This window comes from Bacillus rossius, chromosome 15 (genome assembly GCF_032445375.1).
Source record: "Bacillus rossius redtenbacheri isolate Brsri chromosome 15, Brsri_v3, whole genome shotgun sequence".
Classification (NCBI taxonomy): Eukaryota; Metazoa; Arthropoda; class Insecta; order Phasmatodea; family Bacillidae; genus Bacillus; species Bacillus rossius.
The window spans coordinates 9,264,114-9,287,719 of record NC_086342.1 but is presented as its reverse complement, the minus strand read 5'-3'; the positions used below and the strand labels follow the sequence as shown (position 1 = coordinate 9,287,719).

Below are 23,606 nucleotides of genomic sequence, written 5' to 3'. Positions count from 1 at the left end.
TTTATTTCAGAAAAAAAAATTTACCTGATATTTTACAATGATCAGAATTGTTATGATTTTAAAAGGCTAAATAAAATTAAATACATTTTTCTGAAGGAATTTAAAACCATAACACACAGTAGATACCAACAATACCTTTAAAAAGAAAAACTTCTAGTTATTTATTCAATTTGGTTCCCTTTATCCATACTGCACAACAATTTTAAAAATTGGACTCTGCCTGCTAATTATGCTAAATGTATGCTGCGTATCATTTTATTGAAGTTCGATGACTCAAGTCCACTAGTTTAACAGTGTAAATATTAAAAATAAAATAATGACCTGGAACGGAACATACAACCTTAAATATTATCTTTGAAAGATTTGTGCAATGGGAGTGCATGACTTGATGTAAGCTTTTGGACATACGCCATTGCTAAGCACATGTATGTATGTTCGTTATCTTCTGTTTTTTGGAAAACTATTGTATTTGTTTCGTCTTTTCGTTTTGCTGTGTTTTTGTCTCGTTTCAACTGTTGTGCTGAATTTTTTGGTTTCGGTATTTTTGTGCTGTCATCATTTGTGGGGATTTTTTCGTTCTGTTAGTCCATTTTTCTTTGTTTTATCTTTGTTTTGTTGACCATATTCCTGTTGTGGAATATTGTGTGGTGTTTACATTCTGACAACAGCAATTTTTTGCTTTATTTGTGTTTTTGTCATTTGTGTTTTTTGTAGTTTTCTTCTACAGACATACATGTGCTTAGCAATGGCGTATGTCCAAAAGCTTACATCAAGTCATACAACCTTAAATGTAAGCAAACCTTAAGAAAACAAAATTAGCATAAACTGTGTTCACTGGAATCAGCATTTAAAAAGTATAGGCACTAGTAGCCTAGTTGTAGGTATTAGTTCAATACACAAAATATACACAATATGAGGTATGGTTTTCTATTTGTTTGTTTTTCGTGTTCCATAAACCTCGAGTTACGTTGCATATCTTGCGTTTTAACACAAAGAGACAAAACGAGAATGCGTGTTTGACTTCATTCTGTTAAATTTGGTCACATGGTGCGCGCGCATTTAGTTGCACACACTTAAAGATCACCCCCAATGCGTTTAAAGAAGCATAACTTCATAAAAAAAATTCGCAAGATGATTTAACAAATTAACAGAATAAGTACAAAAAATAAACTTAATTATATTCATTGTATGGACATGACCTCTTTACAGACTTACAATAGGTATAGATTTTAAAACATTTCTTGTTTTTGTAATGCCAATTAAATAATTTTTCGAGGGGATGGTTGTCATTTTGCTACCTCCTTAACGTTAAGATACGTTAGATGTTACAACGAGAATCATTAGGTTTTGTTAACCACAGTAAAATTTCGAAGTGGGCTTAGGCATTGTTGAAATTTCGTAAAAACGTAGGAAGAAGAGGATTTTTTTTTTTTTCCATTGGTGGTACTTACCCTTTTATCTTCCCTAACTTCATCCCGCTACTTCTACGGTGCTTTGTAACGGAGTCAGATTAAAATGAGCCTATTTGTAAAAATGTTCCACCCCCCTCCCCCTCCTTTCTCATCGTGTGGGCTTCTTCTGCATTTGTGGCATAGCAGAGCCGCGGATTAAGCGCGTCAGATGGAAAAAAAATATATATATATTTATTTACAAAAAACATAAATACAACTTTCAAGGAACTGAACACAGGTAATCCGGGAAGAGGAAAAAAAACTGCGTTTCACGCAGACGTGATCTGGTTATTGTGCAACGGGTAATACATCTGCGGGCGGAAAAAAGACGTTGTAATCGGATTATTTCGAAACTTAAAAACTTTGTCACAAAAACGGAGATATTCTGGCTCCTGGAACGAAGCTCAACCGTATAAAAATATGAAAAGGGGAGAAAAAATGAATAAAATCAAATGAACTCTTATTTGAATACGAAAAAAATAACGAAATCAAAACAAAAATTTGTGACAAAAATTCAAAACAACGCTAAAATTATTTTGGCTGATAGCGAGCCAATATGTATAGGTGTTTTCAAAATACGTTTTTTTCAAGGATAATTTTATTACTCTTGAAATAATCGGTAATGATAAGCTGTAACGTTACCTTCTTACGCTTTTTAAATTTAATATACAGCCTAACAATAAAGAGAACTGTAAAAGATTTCAAAAATATCGAAAATAGTATTAAAATACTTATTATTGATACTTTATAACAATTTTCGAAAATAGTTTTTAAATATTATTAATACTTTATAACAATTTGAGAAGATCGTTACAATAAAAGGCTACCTGCACAGTAATGGTTTGTGCGATTTGAATGAACACATTTCAACTATGTTATGCATCTCATAACATTCCTGCTTCAAACTGCCAATCGAACTTAAAAATAAGAAAGTATAAAAAACGCAATATGAGGTTTTTTTTTACAAATGGTACACCACCATGCACAAAATTTTGTTAAAACTAGGCCGATATTCCAAGACACAAATATAAGTGTTTAGGTGTTGAACATTCTACTCCTGTATACCCTAACCGTATTCCTAGTGTAGGTACTATAGGACACAGCCAGGCCCTTATTTTTAGGGAACGGATTTTGGTGTCCTTTCCGTTACCCGATCTGTTACCTTAATTCCGCGCATGCGCAAAGCTAACCATTTCTGTGATTTCGTCCAGATGGCGGATCCGCGTCTGGCGCCATTAACTCGTATAAGTATAGTCATTTTTGTGATCATCGGGGGACGCACCAAGTGTGTTTGTGTTCCAAATGAAACTTTATGATAATGAAACTATCCTGGAATACATTTTGTACACTTTAATCGCCATTACAACAAATAATCGCAACTTTAAAAGTACTTAAGGAAATTAAAATTACACCATTTATTTCGCGCGATAGTGCTGCTACCTATATATGTAGGAGTTTTTGCGTAACAAATGTAACGATGGTTTGCCAAACGTCCGCTAGAATGCACTGAAACCAGTTTCTAGCCTCGCGCAGGGCACAGTTTAATAATACGGTTGCTTTTTCGTTACCTAATACGGATTCGTTTTGGACACGTTCTGGAATACGGCCCACGAGTTCGGGGTTACGGTCGTATACCAACAAGACAAAGCTTATTCGCTAGCTTACCCGAACGTCTTGGAATACCGCGCCCTAAATGTAAATTTGTATTCCAACTACACTTTAAAAAATTCGTAGAATTACTTGTACAAAGGTTTATTGATTTTGCATCTTTGTCGTGTTATTTTGAAATACTAGTAGATACATTTGGCGTTCTTTTACCCAAATCCTTCTAGAAAACCAAATTATGCTACTGGTAAAAATACACGAAAGTTCCTCTTTTATCACCAATAACTAACGTTTTAAGTTACACATTTGAATTTATAGATGAAATTACACGTATTTACATCAAGTGCCAAACTAACCAGTGCCCTTTTTTTTTGTAAGTAGGTATACTGTAGGCCTACTTGTAGGTACACACAAACGGCATTTGTAAATGGGAAAAATATTTGTCAGGGTAAATTTACTACTACCAAGGAACTGCAAAAAAAAAACTGAACTATTTTGCCATTTATAACTGACAAAACTCATTAATATATAATAGGTTACGTAAAGAATTAGCTATGCGCATGCACGGAATTTGGGCAACAGATCGGATAACGGACAGGACAAAAAAATCCGTTCCCTAAAAATAAAGGGACTGGCCGTGTAGTTATGGTACAGGTCTTGGAATAACGGTCTAAAGTGAATATTTGTTGGAATAATTTTCAGCAGGTTAAAAAAATTTTTTATACTTAAATGGCGCTTGGATGAAAGGAGAACAATCAACTCGGCGTGTGAGTCCGGGCGTTAAGTTGATGTGCGCGGCGCCGGGAAAGGTCGGAGACAGCGCTCCTGGCGGACCGCATGGGAAACTGTCCACGCGCCCTCTTGCCTTCGGGATAGCTTTCCATTACGCGCGCCGGCTGGAACACGCCCTGGATTACATCACCGCGCGCCGCGCGCAACAGCGGGCTAAGCGACCAGGAGTGGCTGACCTTCCTTCAGGGACGCACCACAATGCCGAAATACCACAACGCCCAAATACACTAACGCCGAAATACACTAACGCCGAAATACACTAACGCCGAAATACACTAACGCCGAAAAATGCCATTGCAGAACTGCCACAAAGGTTAGGTTAGGTTAGACAAGGTTAGGTTAGACTAGGTTAGGTTAGACTAGGTTAGGTTAGACTAGGATAGGCTAGGTTAGGTTAGGTTATATTACGCTAGGTTAGGTTAGGTAAGGTTAGGTTTGATTGTGGTATTTCGGCGTTAAGGTAAGTACATTTAAGAAACACACACAAATTTATTCAGTTGTTATTTCGGCGTTGTGGTAATCAGCAGTTTTATAGCTGTCGGCGTTGTGGTCAATTTTGACATTCGGCGTTATGGTATTTCGGCGTTGTGGTAACGACCCCCTCCCTTGTACTCCCCCTGGCTGTCGACACGGCAACAGCGAAGATAGCAGCGCACATCCATGCTGAACTACAACCTTTGGAACTAATAATAAAAAAAAGGGGGGGGGGGTTGTCTGTAAAGTCGGATTACGGACGATAATTTTACGTGATAACGTCATAAGAAAACATTGATGAAAAATTGCATAATTTTTTAAAATTTTAAATATTATTTATAGTTTTTGAAAATTTAATTTAAATAATTTGTTTAAATATAATTTCACGAACAATTAGTTAAAAAGCCCGCCTTAACCTGTTTGATATTATAGAGGATTTTCTCGCACGGTGGTTGGCCGGTTCTTGCACACTCGGCTCAGGCGGAACGTGGCGATTTTTCGTGCGTGCAGCCGGCGTTTATTAGTTTATAAGACGTTATAACGTTAATAAAAAAAAACTGTTAAATACAGTCCGGCTTTCTATAGTATTCCATTCGTAAAGGACGCTATTACTTTATATTTATCAAGATAGATCTCTCTCGCGAATTTTTTTTTGTTGGTGACAAATTTTTGTCACCAGATATCTCCTTACATTTCACCGCTATCATTTCACTCCAGGCTGGGACTCGAATAGTCTCTGTACGACCGAGCCTTTATTTTAGAGGGCTCGTTGGTCGACAACAAGGTCACGTGCTTCGGCAGGTCAATCGTCATTGGCTAACCCGCTTATTCTCCTTGTTTGCAACTGCACTGTATGACTGATAAAGATCCCGGCCATACGGAGTACCATATTTGTTTGTTCATTTTCCTGGATACGTGATATTTGTATAAATAAGTATGACTACAAATGTAAAGAACACAAGTATAAAATAGACAACGCAGCAAATGCATCATTGGACTACAAATATTTAACATTAAAGAACTCTCTTTATCATACCCTACTTTAAATTTAAAATAACTCATTTGCAGGTAGTGGAAGAATACGCGGTAATTTGTTATTTACGGCTTTGGTAAATAAATAATAAATCATCTGTTAACTTATACAGTATAATAAAAAAACAGTTTATATTAAAAATCTATAAGGTTATCGCATAATTAGAAAACAATTTCATGAAATGAAATGGAAGAAACATTTTAGCATAATGTTGGACTCTTCTTAAGTTAATAATACGTTTTCATAACTGTATGAATACGAATTTAGTACAGCATACTCCTTACGTCATGCTAATTTAATGTGGGTTAAGGTAATTTTTGAAAAACCTTGACGACCTTGCAACTGGCTCAGTGTCGTCAAGGGCGTGTGGAGGTCACTGTAGTATACAATCGTCATAGTTACGGAGTTGTACGTGTGCTTCAAGTCTACTTTCCCGCCCAATGAAGCCACGAAATCGCCGTAGCTCTATAGCAGTCAAACAACATTTAGTAGATATCTGTTTAAAAATAAACTACGCCACAAATTAAAAAAAAAAAGAAAAAAGATATAGCTATCGTGACAAACCTATAGGAACGGTCCTTAAATAAAAGCTATGACAAGAAGATGAAATAATCGAACCGGATTGCGCCAGTCACACTGTTAGACATTGCAGTATAAATTTGCGGACTTTTCAACGGATAAATCAACTCTAATAAACGAAGTGTTCTTCGTAATTAAAAAAAAACAAAACAGAATCTTTGTAAAAACCACGCCTTAATTCGACTTCCGAGTTGTAGATACGTTTCGCTCTTAACAAAGATAAACGTACACGTGGATATTGGAGTATATCCTGGAGGTCATTGAACCAGCGAATTTTTCCGGCCTCTTAAGTTTTAAAAACACCGTACGAAAAACTTGTTAAATTTACAGTAAAAACCACTTTTCTCCCTTCGATATGCTTGTATTCCCTGTTTACAACGGATCACACAACTATGGAGTATGCCGTTTTACCCCTTACAATATACCTACTTGCGAGTCGAGGTTTTAAATTCCAAAGTAGTTTCACTTCTATCACGTGTATTGAGTTAACACGCGCTCTTTTATACGAATGCAACGTTGCGTTTAAAATTTCAAAGCAATCGGTGTAAAACTTTCTGAGATTTTAAGATTTTTTTAACAAACGAACATTTACAATTTTTTTTTTCCCTTCTTCAGAAAGTGGGAGGGGGTGTGAGGCTGACGCCGAGCTGCGAACCAGCGCCTTGGTTCGGTTTCGTCCCCAGGCGGGTCTGAAATTGCCTTTCGTCCGATTTGAGTTGAGCCTCGTACCGCTGGCCAGACAAGCGCCGGCGGGAGAGACCTTAAGGCAACACCGCGAGGGTTGGGTGGGGGTAGTTGCTGGTGAGGAGGAGGAGGAGGGGGGAGGTAGGGAATGTGTTGCCCATCACAGGAACATCCCCTCCCCCTTTCCAACCCCCACTCCCAACCCACAAACCCCCCCCCCCCTTTTACAAAACTCGTCAAGAAGGGCAAAGGGAGAGCGGTGTGACAAGTTATCGCGAGTGAAACGACACAGCAAAATACATACAGCCTCTCTCTCTCTCTCTCTCTCTCTCTCTCTCTCTATTCACCAAAAAAAAAAAGAAAAAAAAAATAAGGTCCACGCTGGGAGGCGTGGTGTAAAGAAATCGATTTGTGTGTCGGATGCTGGGTTTTCCCCGGAGCGGAGGGGTGGCTCGGTGCGAAAGAAGGGTGGGGGGAAGAGGGAGTTGCGGTCGCGGCAGGTGGAAGGGATAGGAGGATTGACAAACCAATTAGCGGCCCCCACGTCAGCCCGAGGGGGAGGAGCTCGATTCAATCCCCTCCCCTCTCCCGCCGATACATCACCTCCCTCTTCACCCCCCCCCCCCCCCCGCCCCGGCCGGGAAAAATAGAGCGGGATGTTACGGTCCAGGAGAAAAGAAGGGTTTCAGACGTTGGGTAAAGGGAGGAGGGAGGGTGTTCCAACCACGAGATCCCGAGATCCCGTCAGCGCAGGTTAGACAGATCGAAAGAGCGCCAGAGGCACGAAGTGAATAGAGCGCCTGAGAGGCAGGCAAGATGTTCGCTAGCGCGTCGAGCGGGTTGCCGACACAGCTCCGAAAGGGGTCAAACGCGCTCGTGACACGCGCGCCAAATCATAATCGTGTTCTTTGAGCAGCAACTCTAGAATTCTGCGAAATTCATTGTCACAGATAATCACCCTTTTTTCACTAAAAAAATTGGTTGTCTGTAAAGTCGGTTTACGGACGATAGTTTAACGTGACAACCTCATAACAAAACATTGATGAAATGATTACATCCTTTTATGAATAAAATTGAATCATTTTTATTGAATTATCACTATTTTGTATGGATACAAAGAAGGAGTGAAATGAAATCTACAATTTAATTGATAAATTTACTCTTATTTACACTCATTAATTAAAATATGTTTATTAGTTTAACGAAGAGATTATTTTAACTATAACTTTTATACATGTTTGCTATTTAACTTCTTCCAATCTGTGTTATTCTGTTTAGGATAGGACGATGATAGGAAAAGTAGGAAACGAATGGTAGTGTTTCAAGTTTAATGTACCCAGAAAAAGTCAAATCGATAGTTGTTCCAATCGAGTGGAATAGAGATAGATGCGGCGCAAGCGTACAATGAGCGTAACGGGACAATTTGCGTAACGGGACAATGAGTCATCTTTTTTCGTGCGTGCGGCCGGCGTTCATCGATTTATTAGACGTTGTCACGTCAAAAATTATATAAACGTTTTTAGTTAAAAAAAAAATTATGTATTTATTACTCCTGACACTTTGGATGAAATAGCTAGCTGGAAATAAATACTCGATTCAGCGATTGATTCCTTGCAATTGACAGCCGTCGAAAAGAGAAGTCTTGCCCAGTGCTATATCCCGTGAGACACAACAATATACGGTAGTTTTCAATAACGAGCGAGAGAAGTGCCTTGCGTACATATAAATTATATTTACAAATTAAATTTCCAACAAATATAAACATTGACCATGTTCTCTGGTTCGTACGCGGATTCTTGCACTACAGTCGTAGCCTACTGGTGCGATAAAGTCTCTGCGAACACAAGCAACACGTAATTACACAGCTGTTATTTTAATATAACGCAAATTGTTCGCGACTCTCGCCATGACAGTCACGTCGTCAACAGTACACTTGAGTGCAATCTCCTGCACCTTTAACGTCCGCCGAACACGCGGTTGCTTCTAAGATTTTCACAGTTGAAAAATTCGCTTGCAACTTTCGTCGCGGTGCGGAAGACTTGTTAGAAAAACAAGTTCCCAAAGTCTATATTATCTTTTAAAGATTTGTGCAATGGGAGTGCATGACTTGATGTAAGTTTTTGGATATACGCCATTGCTAAGCACATGTATGTCTGTAGAAGAAAACTACAAAAAAAAACCAAAAGACAAAAACACAAATTAAGCAAAAAAAATTGCTGTTGTCAACAGGATATAAACACCACATAATATTCCATAACAGGAATATGGTCAACAAACAAAGAAAAACAAAGAAAAATGGACTAACAGAACGAAAAAAAAACACAAATGATGACAGCACAAAAATATTGAACCCAAAAAAATTCACCATAAGTTAACAGTTGAAACAAGACAAAAACACGACAAAAAGAAATTGACGAAACAAACACAATAGTTTTCCAAAAACAGAAGAGAACGGAAAAAAAAACACAAATGATGACAGCACAAAAATATTGAACCCAAAAAATTCAGCACAACAGTTGAAACGAGACAAAAACACGACAAAAGGAAATGTCTACTCGCAATGCATAGTGATCCTGGTGGACTCAGCTGCTACAACTGCACTCGTCTGTGAATCGCTACCTACTCGACACCTGCGTACTGGCCGGCGGTTCTTATGCGCTCGTGCTCGCTCTCCTGTGCTACTCGAGTCCTGCTGAAGTATCACTGCTCCTCCGTCAGGCAGCTCTAAGGAGCGTAGCTACGGTCGGTGCGGTGTGAAGCCTGCTCTGCCGTGCTGGTCGCTCGCCTCCCTTCCCACTGGGGGTCCCCTGCTTATACCCTCGGGCACCGACGACTAAGATATACAGACTGTCAACGCCTAGGCTTCTAATGTAACACAAAACTTCGCGTCGCCCTGGTGGTGTGTGCATGAAGCTCGACGGTTTACAGGTCCGGTACGCAGCGCTGCCAAACGAGCGAAGTAGGAACCCAATAAGGCTGGCGCTGCACGACTATCAGCGGGATGGCATGGCATAAGGAGAGTGTGAGGGGAGGAGTGAAACAGAAGAGCTCAAGGTCACACAACGGGTCGCGGTCGCAGCGCTTTGACGATACAGATATGTGCGCGTGGTTGGGTTAGGGTGGGGGTGGGGGGGGGAAGAGAGAGTCCTCGGAATTCCACAGCGGAGTAGAAAGTTTTTTCCACCTACCCTAGATAGCACTGACGGCGGTTTTCATTTCGCCGGTGGCGCCTCGCAGCGTTGTGTGCATGAACTACGTGCTCCAGGTCCGAGAAAAGCGTTACAGTAAAACCCATATGGTTGTCCCCCCCTGCCCACGGGTCTGTCAACGAACATTTCTATACGGAAATCGCAGGCGGGTAGTCCGCCACCAGGGGCAATGGCAGGCGGGTAGCCCGCCACCAGGGGTAATGGCAGGCAGGTAGCCCGCTATCAGGGGTAATGGCAGGCGGGTAGCCCTCCACCAGGAAAATGGCAGGCGGGTAGCCCTCCACCAGGGGCAATGGCAGGCGGGTAGCCTGCCACCAGAGGGCAATGGCAGGCGGGTAGCCCTCCACCAGGGGCAATGGCAGGCGGGTAGCCTGCCACCAGGGGGCAATGGCAGGCGGGTAGCCCTCCACCAGGGGCAATGGCAGGTGGGTAGCCCGCCACCAGGGGGCAATGGCAGGCGGGTAACCCGCCACCAGGGGCAATGGCAGGAGGGTTGCCCGCCACCAGGGGTCAAAGGCAAACGGGTAGCCCGCCACCAGGGGACAATAGCAGACGGGTAGCCCGCCACCAGGGGGCAATGGCAGGCGGGTAGCCCGCCATCAGGGCGCAATGGCAGGCGGGTAGCCCGCCACCAGGGGCAATGGCAGGCGGGTAGCACTCCACCAGGGGGCAATTGCAGGCGGGTTGCCCGCCACCAGGGGGCAATGGCAGGTGGGTATCCCGCCACCAGGGGCAATGGCAGGCGAGTTGCCGCAACCAGGGTCATTGGAAGGTGGGTTTCCCGCTACCAGGGGGCAATGGCAGGCGGGTAGCTTGCCACCAGGGGCAATGGCAGGCGGGTAGCCCGCTACCAGGGGGCAATGGCAGGCGGGTAGCTTGCCACCAGGGGCAATGGCAGGCGGGTAGCCCGCCACCAGGGGCAATGGCAGGCGGGTAGCCCGCCACCAGGGGCAATGGCAGGCGGGTAGCCCGCCACCAGGGGCAATGGCAGGCGGGTAGCCCGCCACCAGGGGCAATGGCAGGCGGGTAGCCCGCCACCAGGGGCAATGGCAGGCGGGTAGCCCGCCACCAGGGGCAATGGCAGGCGGGTAGCCCGCCACCAGGGGCAATGGCAGGCGGGTAGCCCGCCACCAGGGGCAATGGCAGGCGGGTAGCCCGCCACCAGGGGCAATGGCAGGCGGGTAGCCCGCCACCAGGGGCAATGGCAGGCGGGTAGCCCGCCACCAGGGGCAATGGCAGGCGGGTAGCCCGCCACCAGGGTCAATGGCAGGCGGGTAGCCCGCCACCAGGGGCAATGGCAGGCGGGTAGCCCGCCACCAGGGGCAATGGCAGGCGGGTAGCCCGCCACCAGGGGCAATGGCAGGCGGGTAGCCCGCCACCAGGGGCAATGGCAGGCGGGTAGCCCGCCACCAGGGGCAATGGCAGGCGGGTAGCCCGCCACCAGGGGCAATGGCAGGCGGGTAGCCCGCCACCAGGGGAAATGGCAGGCGGGTAGCCCGCCACCAGGGGCAATGGCAGGCGGGTAGCCCGCCACCAGGGGCAATGGCAGGCGGGTAGCCCGCCACCAGGGGCAATGGCAGGCGGGTAGCCCGCCACCAGGGGCAATGGCAGGCGGGTAGCCCGCCACCAGGGCAATGGCAGGCGAGTTGCCGCAACCAGGGTCATTGGAAGGTGGGTTTCCCGCTACCAGGGGGCAATGGCAGGCGGGTAGCCCGCCACCAGGGCAATGGCAGGCGGATAGCCCGCCACCAGTGGGGACTGGTCTGCCTAGGGATCTACACATAACTTATAATCACAACTAAGAACATCCATAACTTAGAATTCTCGAAAAAAAATACCACATAACTTATAACCGCCGTATGTAAGTTAGAACGATCATAACGCAGAAACACACAACTTAGAAAGTTTGTAACGTATAAAAGCATAATTTAGAACTATTATAACTTTGAACCATAGCTACTTGGAAACACACAACTTATAAACTGTCATAACTTAGGACCGGCATAACTCTAAGTTGTTTGTCTGTGAGTGTGGACAGCAGAGTCTGTGGCTGCGAGGCGCTGTGCTGTTTGCCCGCAGGAGACAGACTCCTGGACATCCCGTGTAAAGTCTGCGGCGACAGGAGTTCCGGGAAGCACTACGGCATATACAGCTGCGACGGTGAGTTCTCCGCCAGCTGATTCTTTTATTTTATTTCGTTCATTCTAGATGAAGTAGCCAAGTGTTTTAAGGGGGAATATCTACGCCTAGCCATCTTGCTATTTCTAATATTTTGATACCGTTTACAATAAAGCTTTCTTGCTAATATTTTTTTACGGTAAAAATGGCATAGGACTTACTTAGCTTTGGCTACTTGTTGGAGTTATCACTCGCTGATCTGGTGAGATTATAATGTCAGTTTCAGTTGGCGCTTACAGACTAGAGCCTGTCAGTTAATACAAGGTCTGGGGGATAAGATTTATGCATTGACATAACAAAACATTGGCATAAATAAGTTAGTTAAAAATTAGAATTAAGTTATAGCACACAAGATGGTGGGGCATAATACCGCTTAACCTTGAATTTTTTTATGTTATGTCGTCCCCGTATTACTTCGTATTGACACGTTCTTGTTATTTTAAAAATGATTCATTGATACCTATCTAACTTTACAAGAATTACTAAACTGTTTTCTTTTAATTTCAAGATAATTAAGTGTCTTTAAAGTATAGATTTCGGACAGCATAACACGTAAACATTTGATAATGAACCGAAATATGCAAATCATAGGTGCCTCAGTAAAACATTTTTTTTACCAATTTATGGGAGTATTAAAAGCCCGCTTTAAAGCTGATCAGGCCGCGATTCACAACCCAAAAACAATTAATTATTACGATTTAAAACGCCACTCCCATCTTTGGCTTATCCAGCGGGATTCGAACCCAGAACACCCCGTGACGAAGTCGCCTCTTCAATCAACCACGCCCCAAAAGGTCAGCTAAGGACAGTGAAAAGTACGCTACAGTTTGTTCACCCTCAATTCAACATTTTTGGAAGACTTTCTCGAAATCTTTTTTTCAGTATCCCTTCGCCAGAAGTAAAATTCAACATCGTTGTGGGTCAAGTGACTTTGTTCATGCTTCCGTTAAATTGACAAAAAAATTTAAATATAAAATTATAATATTCCTATACCAAATATTAATCTAAAGTTCATAAATAAAAATAAAGACCTCTTTCAATGAAAGTCGATTTTTCAAGTAGCACTTTAAATATTATTTTTAAGTCATAAAACTTTTTTCTTGACATACTGTAAACATGGCAAGGCGTAAACCTGGCCACAATTGTGTGGAATTATATGCAGTTACAGAGAGTTCATTTTTTTTCCCCCGCAGATTGGTTTTGAAAATTTTTTTTTTTTGTTCCGGACCACTAATAAATAATAAAGTAAAAATTAGGAATTAGTTGACATCTTTCAATCACGCATCTTATACTTAAAGTTATAGGAATTGACAATTTGAACATTTCATTGTTAAATCTTTATTTCACTGCTTATTATGTGCTTAAATAATGTTAAATAAATTAAAACATTTTTTGAACGTTTTCATAATGATTTTCTGAAAAAAGTGGGACAGAAAAACACATTGAATTATTTTTTAATTTTTTAATTTAAGTCTACAAAAATTTTGTAAATTCATCAACAACTAAAAAAAAGTTTAGTCAATGCGTGATATGAAGTTATCAATGGATTTATAATATTTTCACGCGGTTTTCTTATTATTGGAAGTAACTTTTCCGCAATATACACTGTAACATTTTTTAATGGAACGGAAATAATTGTATAGAATTAAAAATGTTTGTAAATTGGTACATTTACACGAAAACAACTGTAGCACTACAAAATAAGTGTTCCAATTATTACCCGGACATCTGTGTTGTCCCATTACCTACAAAATTGTTTAAAGTTATTTGTAAACCGATTATCTTTTCCATGGTTTAAAAAAATATATATATTTATTTTTGAATGAAATATCGTTTAAAATGTAATATTAGGTGTCAATTTTCGTAAACGTATTTCATACATGCAAAAAATAACCGTAGCCCACGTGTTGTACAATGTAACGGTATCTTTCTTGGCAACCGGTTTCCAGAGGGGATGTTTTGTTAAGGTATCACGCAGAGAAAAAGGTTTGTTTGAATCAAACAAATATTTGTTTATATATGGCGAAACAAATATTTACTTGCTGTAACAAAATATTTTGTTAGTTTAACCAAATTCGGTAAGTAACAAAATTTATTTGTTATACCTAACCAAATATACAGTTGAGATGACAAAATCATTTTGTTGAGTCAACAGAATCTTTCTTACTACAAAATATTTGTTGAGTAAACAAAATATATTTATTTCGCCATATACAAACAATTATTTGTTTGAGTTAACAAAATATATTTATTTCGCCATATACAAACAAATATTTGTTTGAGCTAACAAAATATATTTATTTCGCCATATACAAACACATATTTGTTTGAGTTAACAAAAATATTTATTTCGCCATATACAAACAAATATTTGTTTGAGTTAACAAAATATATTTATTTCGCCATATACAAACAAATATTTGTTTGAGTTAACAAAATATATTTATTTCGCCATATACAAACAAATATTTGTTTGAGTCAACAAAAATATATTTATTTCGCCATATACAAACAAATATTTGTTTGAGCTAGCAAAATATTTTTATTTCGCCATATACAAACAAATATTTTGTTGAGACGAACAAACCTTTCTCTCAGTGTACGGGATGTATATTATTTTGCCCCCTCTGCTGCGCAGGTTGCTCGGGCTTCTTCAAGCGCAGCATCCACAGGAACCGGGTGTACACGTGCAAGGCGGCGGGGGACCTCAAGGGCCGCTGCCCCATCGACAAGACGCACCGCAACCAGTGCCGCGCCTGCCGCCTCAACAAGTGCTTCCAGGCGGCCATGAACAAGGACGGTAAGCCCGCACGCAGGGACGGCAAACCTGCGCCCGAACACTTCCGAACCTACCCGAAGTTTACCGGTCTCTCGTGAGAAAAAACCGAGGAGTTACATATATATTTCACGGTCATGGAGTATTTTTTTTTAAACGCTAACATAACCTAACCAACCCTTCCAGAAATAAATAAGTCCCGAACACTTCCGAACCTACCCGAAGTTTACCGGTCTCTCGTGGAAATAATAACAAAAACAAAAAAACAAGGTGTTACATATAGCCTATATTTCACGGTCATGGAGTATATATTTTTTAAACGCTAACATAACCTAACCAACCCTTCCAGAAATAAAGAACTAACTATTATTTGTTATTACACTGTCCGAACCTAACCTAACATTTTTACTTCGGTAAAATTCGGAACTGTTCGAGTTGAGGTTGTTGTGGCTTTCATCCGTTGGCTATTAGGTACGTTGGCAGGAAAGGCCACGAGGGATAACATAGAAATACACTAACTTAGAACAGTCATGACTTAGAATCATCATAATAATTCGCATAATTCAGAACTGTCATAAGTTAGAACGATATTATATCAGGAACACGCAACGCAACGCCGAAAACACAACTTATAAACGTTGCAATTTAGAAGAAACACAAAATTTAGAAACGCACTAAGAAACACGCATTGCTGAACAACATAACTTAGAATTGCCATAACTAAGAAACATGCAACATGGAGCAGGTATAACCTAGAAAATTCTATCTAGTATGTTTCTAAGTTATGGCAGCACCTCGACACGGGAGATACGTGTGATCCTGCGGAGCTAGGAATTGTCAGGAGACGCTGTGCTGTGACGTGTTCGTCGCCATGTTGTTTCGCCAGAAACATTGCGGCAATGGCACTTGACCGCGTCTGATGATGGTTAGTAACCACGAATTAGACGAATTAGAATATCCGTTGATAAACTCAATACCTTCCCTAAAAAATACAGTTTTGAAAACGTTTTCTACATTTTAAAGACTTAACTCCAGTAAATATTTTTTGGGCGTCCAACCTATAGATGGCGCAGGCAATGATTAGAAAACAAAGGAATCATGCAGTCTTGGCCATCTCCTGTGTAATTCCTAAACAATTTCGTCCATTTTACGTGTAACTGCAAAAAAAAAAGGGGGGGGGATACAAGAACATACTTAACACTTGCGTGTTAAGGCTGAGTTTCACACTCCAGGTTGATTTTTTTTTTCATTTTCTCATCATTACTATTTTTTGTAAATAAAACATTATAATTCTCTTTCATATCTAACTCCATCACAAATAATTTATTAAGTGTAATATAATGGAAGTAAAAAGTCGCGCAAGTGTTAATAATTACAAAACACACGTCCGTTTGTGGAAGAATAAGATTTTAAAGAGAGGTATAGGTATAGTGTTTAATTTACAGAGATAACTCTTGACAAATAGGAATTAAGAGAAAATGAAAATTGCCACTCACTTTTAAAGCATTTGCCACTTCATGGGTTGACTTTCTGACGTCCAGCTTTTACTAGCCGTTGTCCAAAGGTGCACAGTTTTAGTTTGTGCGTCTACATGTGGCATCGCACCGGTGAAGATATAAGAATGGAGCAGTAATGGAATTGAAAGGTAGAAGAAATGAGAGTCCCCTGAGAAAACGCAACAGCTCACTGAAAATTATGCCACATTTTCCACTCGCGAAAAATAGGAAAAAAAGAGCTGTTTTGGGGTTTACTGAGAAAAATCAAGGAATGGTGAAGAGCTGAGCTGGATATTGTTTTAGACAAGTGAGAGTGAGAAAGAGAGAGAGCGAGAGAGAGAGAGAGCGAGAGAGAGAGATGATAACCGATAAAGGAAATGAAGTCTAGTTTGAACAATTTAAAAGTTGGATGGCATATGAAGAAGCAAAGAAATGTGCTGAAGACCAGATTTTTGCATCAATAAGACCTAATAAGTTGAGCGACACGGATGAAGATGACGATGAATTATAAATATAGAAGCATTTTATTTGTAATGTAACCAAATACTAGACAGCCTAGACACGTTACATCATTTAAATGTACGGGTTGAATGGTAGGTTGAAAAATAACACACAGAATTTTTAATTGCAAGGAGAACTCTCTCATTCTGTAAGGCTGTTGTCACATTATGTAGTTGAACCGGAGAGGCTGCCATTTTCTACTCGTTGAATTCTTCTGAATAAATTGTTTACATATACTATTTAAATCAATTTACTTAGTGCATTCCTTAGAGACTAACGCTGTGCACTCTAAGAAAAGCGTTAGAAAGAATATTCTGCCAAAAAGCAATGCGGAAGTTTTCGCCGCAGCGGCAGAAACACATCGTGTGAATACGGCCTTAAATTTCCAAAATTCAATCAGCAACACGCACCGAAGAACGTTGCTGGGTGTCCTGCGATCTGCCGAAGGTAACGAATAGCTGCGATGCAAAAAGTTCAAATGAGGTTGTGATTCGCTCGTGCCTGGCCATGAAATAAACCCCCGCTGTGAGTGGAATTTTCCCTTCTGGAGACACCGATATCGCGCTGATCGCAACCTCTCACCCGCACAGTGAGGGTGAAGCCCACTTCCTTCCCCTCGATAACTCGTCTCCCCGATGCACGAAGCAGCGACGCTAATATCTCGCTCACAAAAGACCGGCACACGAGAGGACATGGGGGAAAAAAACCGAACGACATCCCCCACGGGCACAATTCCCGTGGGGCATTGTGTTCGGCCGCGGAGACATATTCCAATGGGAGGGGGTTTCCCACTCCCTGCCGACCTCACGAATTTATTGCCACCTCCCCGCGAACATTACCTTTTCCTTCATCCCACCCTACCAACCCCAACGTGGGCCATTATTTTGCGTAACACCGCCTTCGAGGTGTGAGGGCTGTTGCCGTTGCAATCACAATCACCGCAGGGGTCGCATCCCTCTCTGTAATGGCCGCCCGAATCGCATGAGGGACCACGGTGGCCGTAAGCATCATGGCGTTGGATCTTCCCGATCTTTACGCCCCATCGACAGCGAGGTGGTCGGAGACGGAATCTCACAGCGATGCTGACGCTTTAAAATTCGCGAAGGAATCGACCATCCCAGCCTTGAAGGGTGAAGGACGCTTATTATTTGAATTTAAATGAACGTTTTCCATCGTCGAAAATGGAGAACTTCCATTTAAAATCAGAATGCCTGGACAGAGATTCGAACAACCAGAGCTTTCCGAACGCGAGTCCCATGCATAATCTCTTAATTATTTGTCACCATCATTGTTCTGTCTGTTCGTCTGTCTTCGGTTGGAATGTCCCTCTTTCCTCAAAGGAACTCTTACACATTGATAGTATTTAAACATACTGAGGGTTAAGTTTACTTAGAGTGAAAAAATAAACATGTAGTTTTAAGTCACACTGTTATACAAATAGGTTTAGGCGCCAGTACATATAATATATTGTGGGATCCGATCTACTTGGGTGGTTCAATGCAATATACAACCCTTGTCTCAACATCTCAGAAATCTCAATCACCGAGGTCACTTAGGTACTAATGACCATAGTCTTTGTGAAACCATTGCTCTAGTAAGTATGCTTACTTGTACACATGTATTCATTACCCAGATTACATGATAGGGCGGAACGTAGCTGACGATTCTTTGAGAGTGAATTTCCTCTGGGTATGCCATTAACCATTAACCCCCTCAACACTTTCTTTTACATCTCGATGCAGCTACAACTCACAGTTTCAGCCCTTATCCATTTCTGATAACCATTAGGTCCAATGAAATGTTAAACCCCTTTATTCATTGATTAATTTATCCAGCATTTGTCTTCCTTCACATGTACATTTACTTCTGTATTTACGCATATCAACTCTTGCTGCACTCATAGAGAACATATTTCAAAGGTTGAATCTGCAAACACTGAGGGCATAGCAAACACATCACGCTCTGTGACGCGAAAGATGTTTCACAGGCGTCTTAGCAACAGCACGGGGATCAATCACGACTCCCCTGGAAGTTTGGATTTATCTTGGGCGAGGAAAGACTCAGCTCCCGACGCGACAACGCACGGCGCCAGCAGAGACCTTTCCTCGGAGGCGAAAGTTTTTAATTGGTACGGCTTGCAGCAATCCCCTTTCCCCATAACCACTTTGACGATGGCTGCGGAGGGGTGAGGAGGAAGACGTGGAGAAGGGGGGTTAGGGAAGGTCCCGACACACAGTTCTGCGGTGTCATGGCCCCGCCTACCCCATATTTGACTTGCTGATTGGCCCTGGTGCGCTTTTAACTGCCGGCGGGAAAAGTGTTTGCCCATGCCTTCCCAACTCCGTGATGTTTGCTGTTCGCAGATCGAAAAGTTTCCGAGCCAGAACTGGAAAGGGTGGGTTGGTGCAGTCATAGGGGTGGGAGAAGTGGGGGAATGATCTGCGCATCTTTGCGCGTCTTTGTTAAGGGAAGATTTTCAGTGGCGTACATGTAGGGGTGGTCCAGTTTTACAAGACACCATTTTTTAACAGGGTGAGATACCACAGTGGGGAGACACTGGATTCACGTTCCGGGAGTACCTAGGGCTTGAATCCCGGAATATGAATCCTGATATCGGTTTTCCACGTTTCCCTGAAATGGAGTGGCGATGCCTCTGCAAACATCCCTGACTAGTGTCGTCGTGTGTCACTGTCTCAAAAGACCTTAACTTTGGCGAGACTTACATGTTATCTATCTAACATGAACACTAAAGATTTCTTTGCTCAATGTTTTTGCTCTGATACCTGATCCCAGTAGGATAAACCTGAGCATTTTGGACATACGCCATTGCTAAGCACATGTATGTCTGTAGAAGAAAACTACAAAAAACCCAAAAGACAAAAACACAAATTAAGCAAAAAATTGCTGTTGTCAACAGGATACAAACACCACATAATATTCCATAACAGGAATATGGTCAACAAACAAAGAAAAATGGACTAACAGAACGAAAAAAACCCACAAATGATGACATCACAAAAATATTGAACCCAAAAAAATTCAGCACAACAGTTGAAACGAGACAAAAACATGACAAAACGAAAAGACGAAACATGACATGCTTTGGTCTCGTTTCAACTGTTGTGCTGAATTTTTTCGGATTCAATATTTTTGTGTGTCATCATTTGTGGGGGGTTTTTCGTTCTGTTAGTCCATTTTTATTTGTTTGTTCTTTGTTTGTTGACCATATTCCTGTTATGGAATATTAGGTGGTGTTTATATCCTGTTGACAACAGCGATTTTTTGCTTAATTTGTGTTTTTGTCTTTTGTGTTTTTTGTAGTTTTCTTCTACAGACTTACATGAGCTTAGCAATGGCGTATGTCCAAAAGCTTAAAATGAAGAGTCGGGGCTTCTCGCTGATCACGCTCACAGAAGCCTACTTGCGACTGTACTATGCCCACCGAGCTTTCACCCTAGCTTCAGAGGATAAGAGACAGCCTTCATCCACGTAGTTTTGCCATCCAAAAGATTTACCAACACTTGGAGGCCATTGTTTGGAAAGAAGCCGCAGCTCGCAACACCATCTGTACCAACCCCGCGTGATCTATCTGGTAGTTATTTTGTCTGCAGACAAAGCCCTAACATGGCACTTCGTCTTCACCCCGTTATACACCTAGGTATCCGAGTGTTCCCGTTACTTTCCAAGTGGACGTGGGGAGTTCTTGAGCGAGAGAAGGCAGGTATCTGATCGATTCCCACCCCTTTTCTCATGAAAGGGTTGGTCATGTAGATGAAGGAAAATCACGTTTCGGGTTATCTTTCCGGTAAAAAAAAAAAAATCGCCTTCCCCACGAAGATAACCAGTCGCCCTGGCCACTGCACCCAAAATTTTGGACCAAGAAAGCTTGCTGTGTGTTCCGTTAAGATTTTAGTGTCCCCTAGCATCTGAAGTCGGCAGTAGACAGTGCAGTTCCGCCTCTGAATGCCTGGGTGTTCTGCGACCCGGGAGTTGGATGCAGGGGAACGAAGAAAGGAGGGGGGGGGGGGGGGAGCTCCGCCCCCACACAGGTCGCCTGCAGAGTGCGTGTCGGTGGCGCCAAATCCCTTCGCCTCGTGTGTTTTCCCTCCCACGGCTAAGAGGTCCCCTCCGACAAGCTCCCCCGATCACCATTTCGCTCCGTTTTGCCGCATAATGGCGACGCTGCGAGGCAAAGAGGATTACGGCAGCCCCGTGAGGATGTGGGGGGAGGGGGGAGAGAGAGAGAGAGAGAGAGAGAGAGAGAGAGAGACTCTCGCAGGGGAGAGAAGACTCGTTCGGTGGATCGCCGAGGACAAGAGGGCAAAGAAGTAACGAGACGCTCGAACAGGCCGATGTTTGTCGGCAAAATGGTTGCGCGACCCAATATTGTGTACAAAAATGGTGACGTAGTTAGTAATTTTTTTTTGCATATAACGAAACTAAAATACATACCAAAAAAAAATGGGTGCGTGTTCTTATGTACGCGCGTTAAAAGTTATACTTACGTGGCCTAATAAAAAAAACAAATTTTCATTTTTCATGCAAATAATTAATAGAAATAAAATAATAAAAGGACTGTAGTGGTATTATAAATATGATTTGTAAAAAATAAATTTAAACATAATTAAAAATATAAATAAATACTCAGTTTTCAATATTAATATAAACACATGTGTAAATTAATTATATAATTTAGTAAAATAATAGAGATAAATTTTAATTAATAATTATAACCAATAAATATGCTGAATGTCTCTTTTGATTTATTAACTTAAAGTATAATGTAATAATATTAATTTATAATCCAAATAAATTATACATACTAGAACATACCCTCAATTACATAAATACTCATGATTCGAAAAGTTTATAAACACCATTTCTAACACTAATGTTCACAATAAATAAATGTTTTTTAATTATATGGACAAGTAATCAATACCAATCAAAATATATCATTTAAAAGCACACATAGGCTATAGTTTTTATTTGTATGTAGCCTTTTGTTATGCTGTCAATTTTGTTCGCATGCTGCGCGTGCATTGTAAAAATTCACTCTCGTCATTTTTTTTTCATAACGTGCCTTAGGAAATATAACATAACCTCACTTACATAAATACATGAAAATACACGTGATAATGTTTATAGACAATTACGTGAAAATGTTTATAGACAATTTCTGTCTCTAGTAGTCACAATAAATAAATTTTGAAATTGTATTGACAAGTATTCAATAGCAATAATAACTAAAGTAGGTATAAGATTTAAAAGCACGCATACTTATAAATGGTATTTGTATGTGGCCTTTGTTTTGTATCAAGTTATTTTTTTTTCATCCTGTGAAAATACCGTTGCATGAGGCGCGCTATCGTAAAAATTAACTATCATTTTTTTTTTTCATAATACACTTAAACATATTTTTAAGTTTTCACAAAACTGTAACCGATGTTAAAATTGTTTACTTTGTAGTCACTGCAATATTATCGTTACACGCTGGGGGTAGCAAAGTTCGGAAGGATAGCCAAATACATTTTGGTATTATGTATGAAAAACACTAATAATTACAATTATCTCGCATTTATACACGAATATTTACAATTAATCCGGTATCTTACACAAATAATTACTTTTAGCTCGGAATTTTTTCCACGTATACGTAATTACAATTCGCTCGGAGGGTTTCACGGGTTCTCGAGATCACCGTCGTGTGAAAACAGGCGTAACTGGGACGCCGTAGTTCTTGAAGCTTCGAGTGTTAAGTCTGGAGTCTTCTGAGGGCCACGAGACCTTCTCCATGGGTAACGCCGGCAAGTATTAAAGACGGAGAGGCTGGCGGATCCTAGGAGGGGAAAGTGAAGAGGGTGCGCGACCGACTTGGCGAGCGTTAGCGGGCGACGAGCGACGGACTTAGTGTGCGAAGATCGGAACTTCGGGGACGGTGACGTGGCGCGGCGGACGAGTGAGCAGTGAGATGCGGCCTGCTAAAGAGACAAACAGTAGAAAGAGCCACTGTCGAGTCGATCTCTTGTGTGGATATTACCTAAATACTGGACTTATAAAGTGTGATTCATTTTGTGGACAGACATTCCAAATTTAAGCTAATAAATAAACTACTCCTTGCTGTTCCCACACATGTATGTACCATGTACACATGCACTTTGTTGCCTCCATAAAGTGTTTGGCACGGTGAATAACAACTGTTGTGATGGACGTGTGTCGGTCTCCCCCTCCCTCACGGCGTTTTCGGGACCCGGTGTTCCAGCAGTCCAGCACGAGAGGGGTCCCCGCAAGCCCAAGCACCCGCCCCACCACGCCGCCGCCCCCGGGGGCGGCAAGGACGCTCACCACCACCACCACCACCACCACCCGCACCACCACCACGCGCCGCCCCCGGGCCTGCTGCTGCCGCCGCCGCCGCAACAACCCCCGCCGCCGGCGGCCGTGTCGCACGCCGACGCAATCGCCGTCAACAAGCTGCTGTTCGGCGCGGCGCCGCCCCCGCCTCCCCCGGCCGCCGCCTCCGCCGCCAAGCTGCAGGACGAGCCGCCCCCGGCCGTGTTCCTGGCGGCGGCGCACCACCCGCCGCCCCCGCCCGGCCTCCTGCACATTCTCATGTCGGCCGAGAAGTGCCAGGTGCGTGTGCCCCCGTCCTCCACACACACACAGCTCCCATCCAATCAGACAGCTACTTGCTTCTAGTCGGCGACACAAATGCAGGACGTCCACGAAAGAATGTCCCAGTTCCAACGGTATAGCCTTTTATAACAGTTGAATTTAGACTACTTACAATAAACCATACATCAAAATGAAGGTAAACTAACCTAGTCT

General features: G+C 42.2%; 1 protein-coding gene across 1 annotated transcript in view; it reads left to right on the top strand.

The window, feature by feature from the left end:
- Nucleotides 1-10,531: 10,531 nt before the first annotated feature.
- The window catches only part of LOC134539631 (protein dissatisfaction-like), a 29,910-nt gene continuing 16,835 nt past the window's right edge, over nt 10,532-23,606 (top strand). The window contains exons 1-4 of the mRNA XM_063381816.1: nt 10,532-10,599; nt 11,866-11,987; nt 14,644-14,805; nt 23,041-23,411. Of these exons, the coding sequence (XP_063237886.1) occupies nt 10,532-10,599; nt 11,866-11,987; nt 14,644-14,805; nt 23,041-23,411 (723 nt within the window). The remainder of the gene's footprint in view (nt 10,600-11,865; nt 11,988-14,643; nt 14,806-23,040; nt 23,412-23,606) is intronic.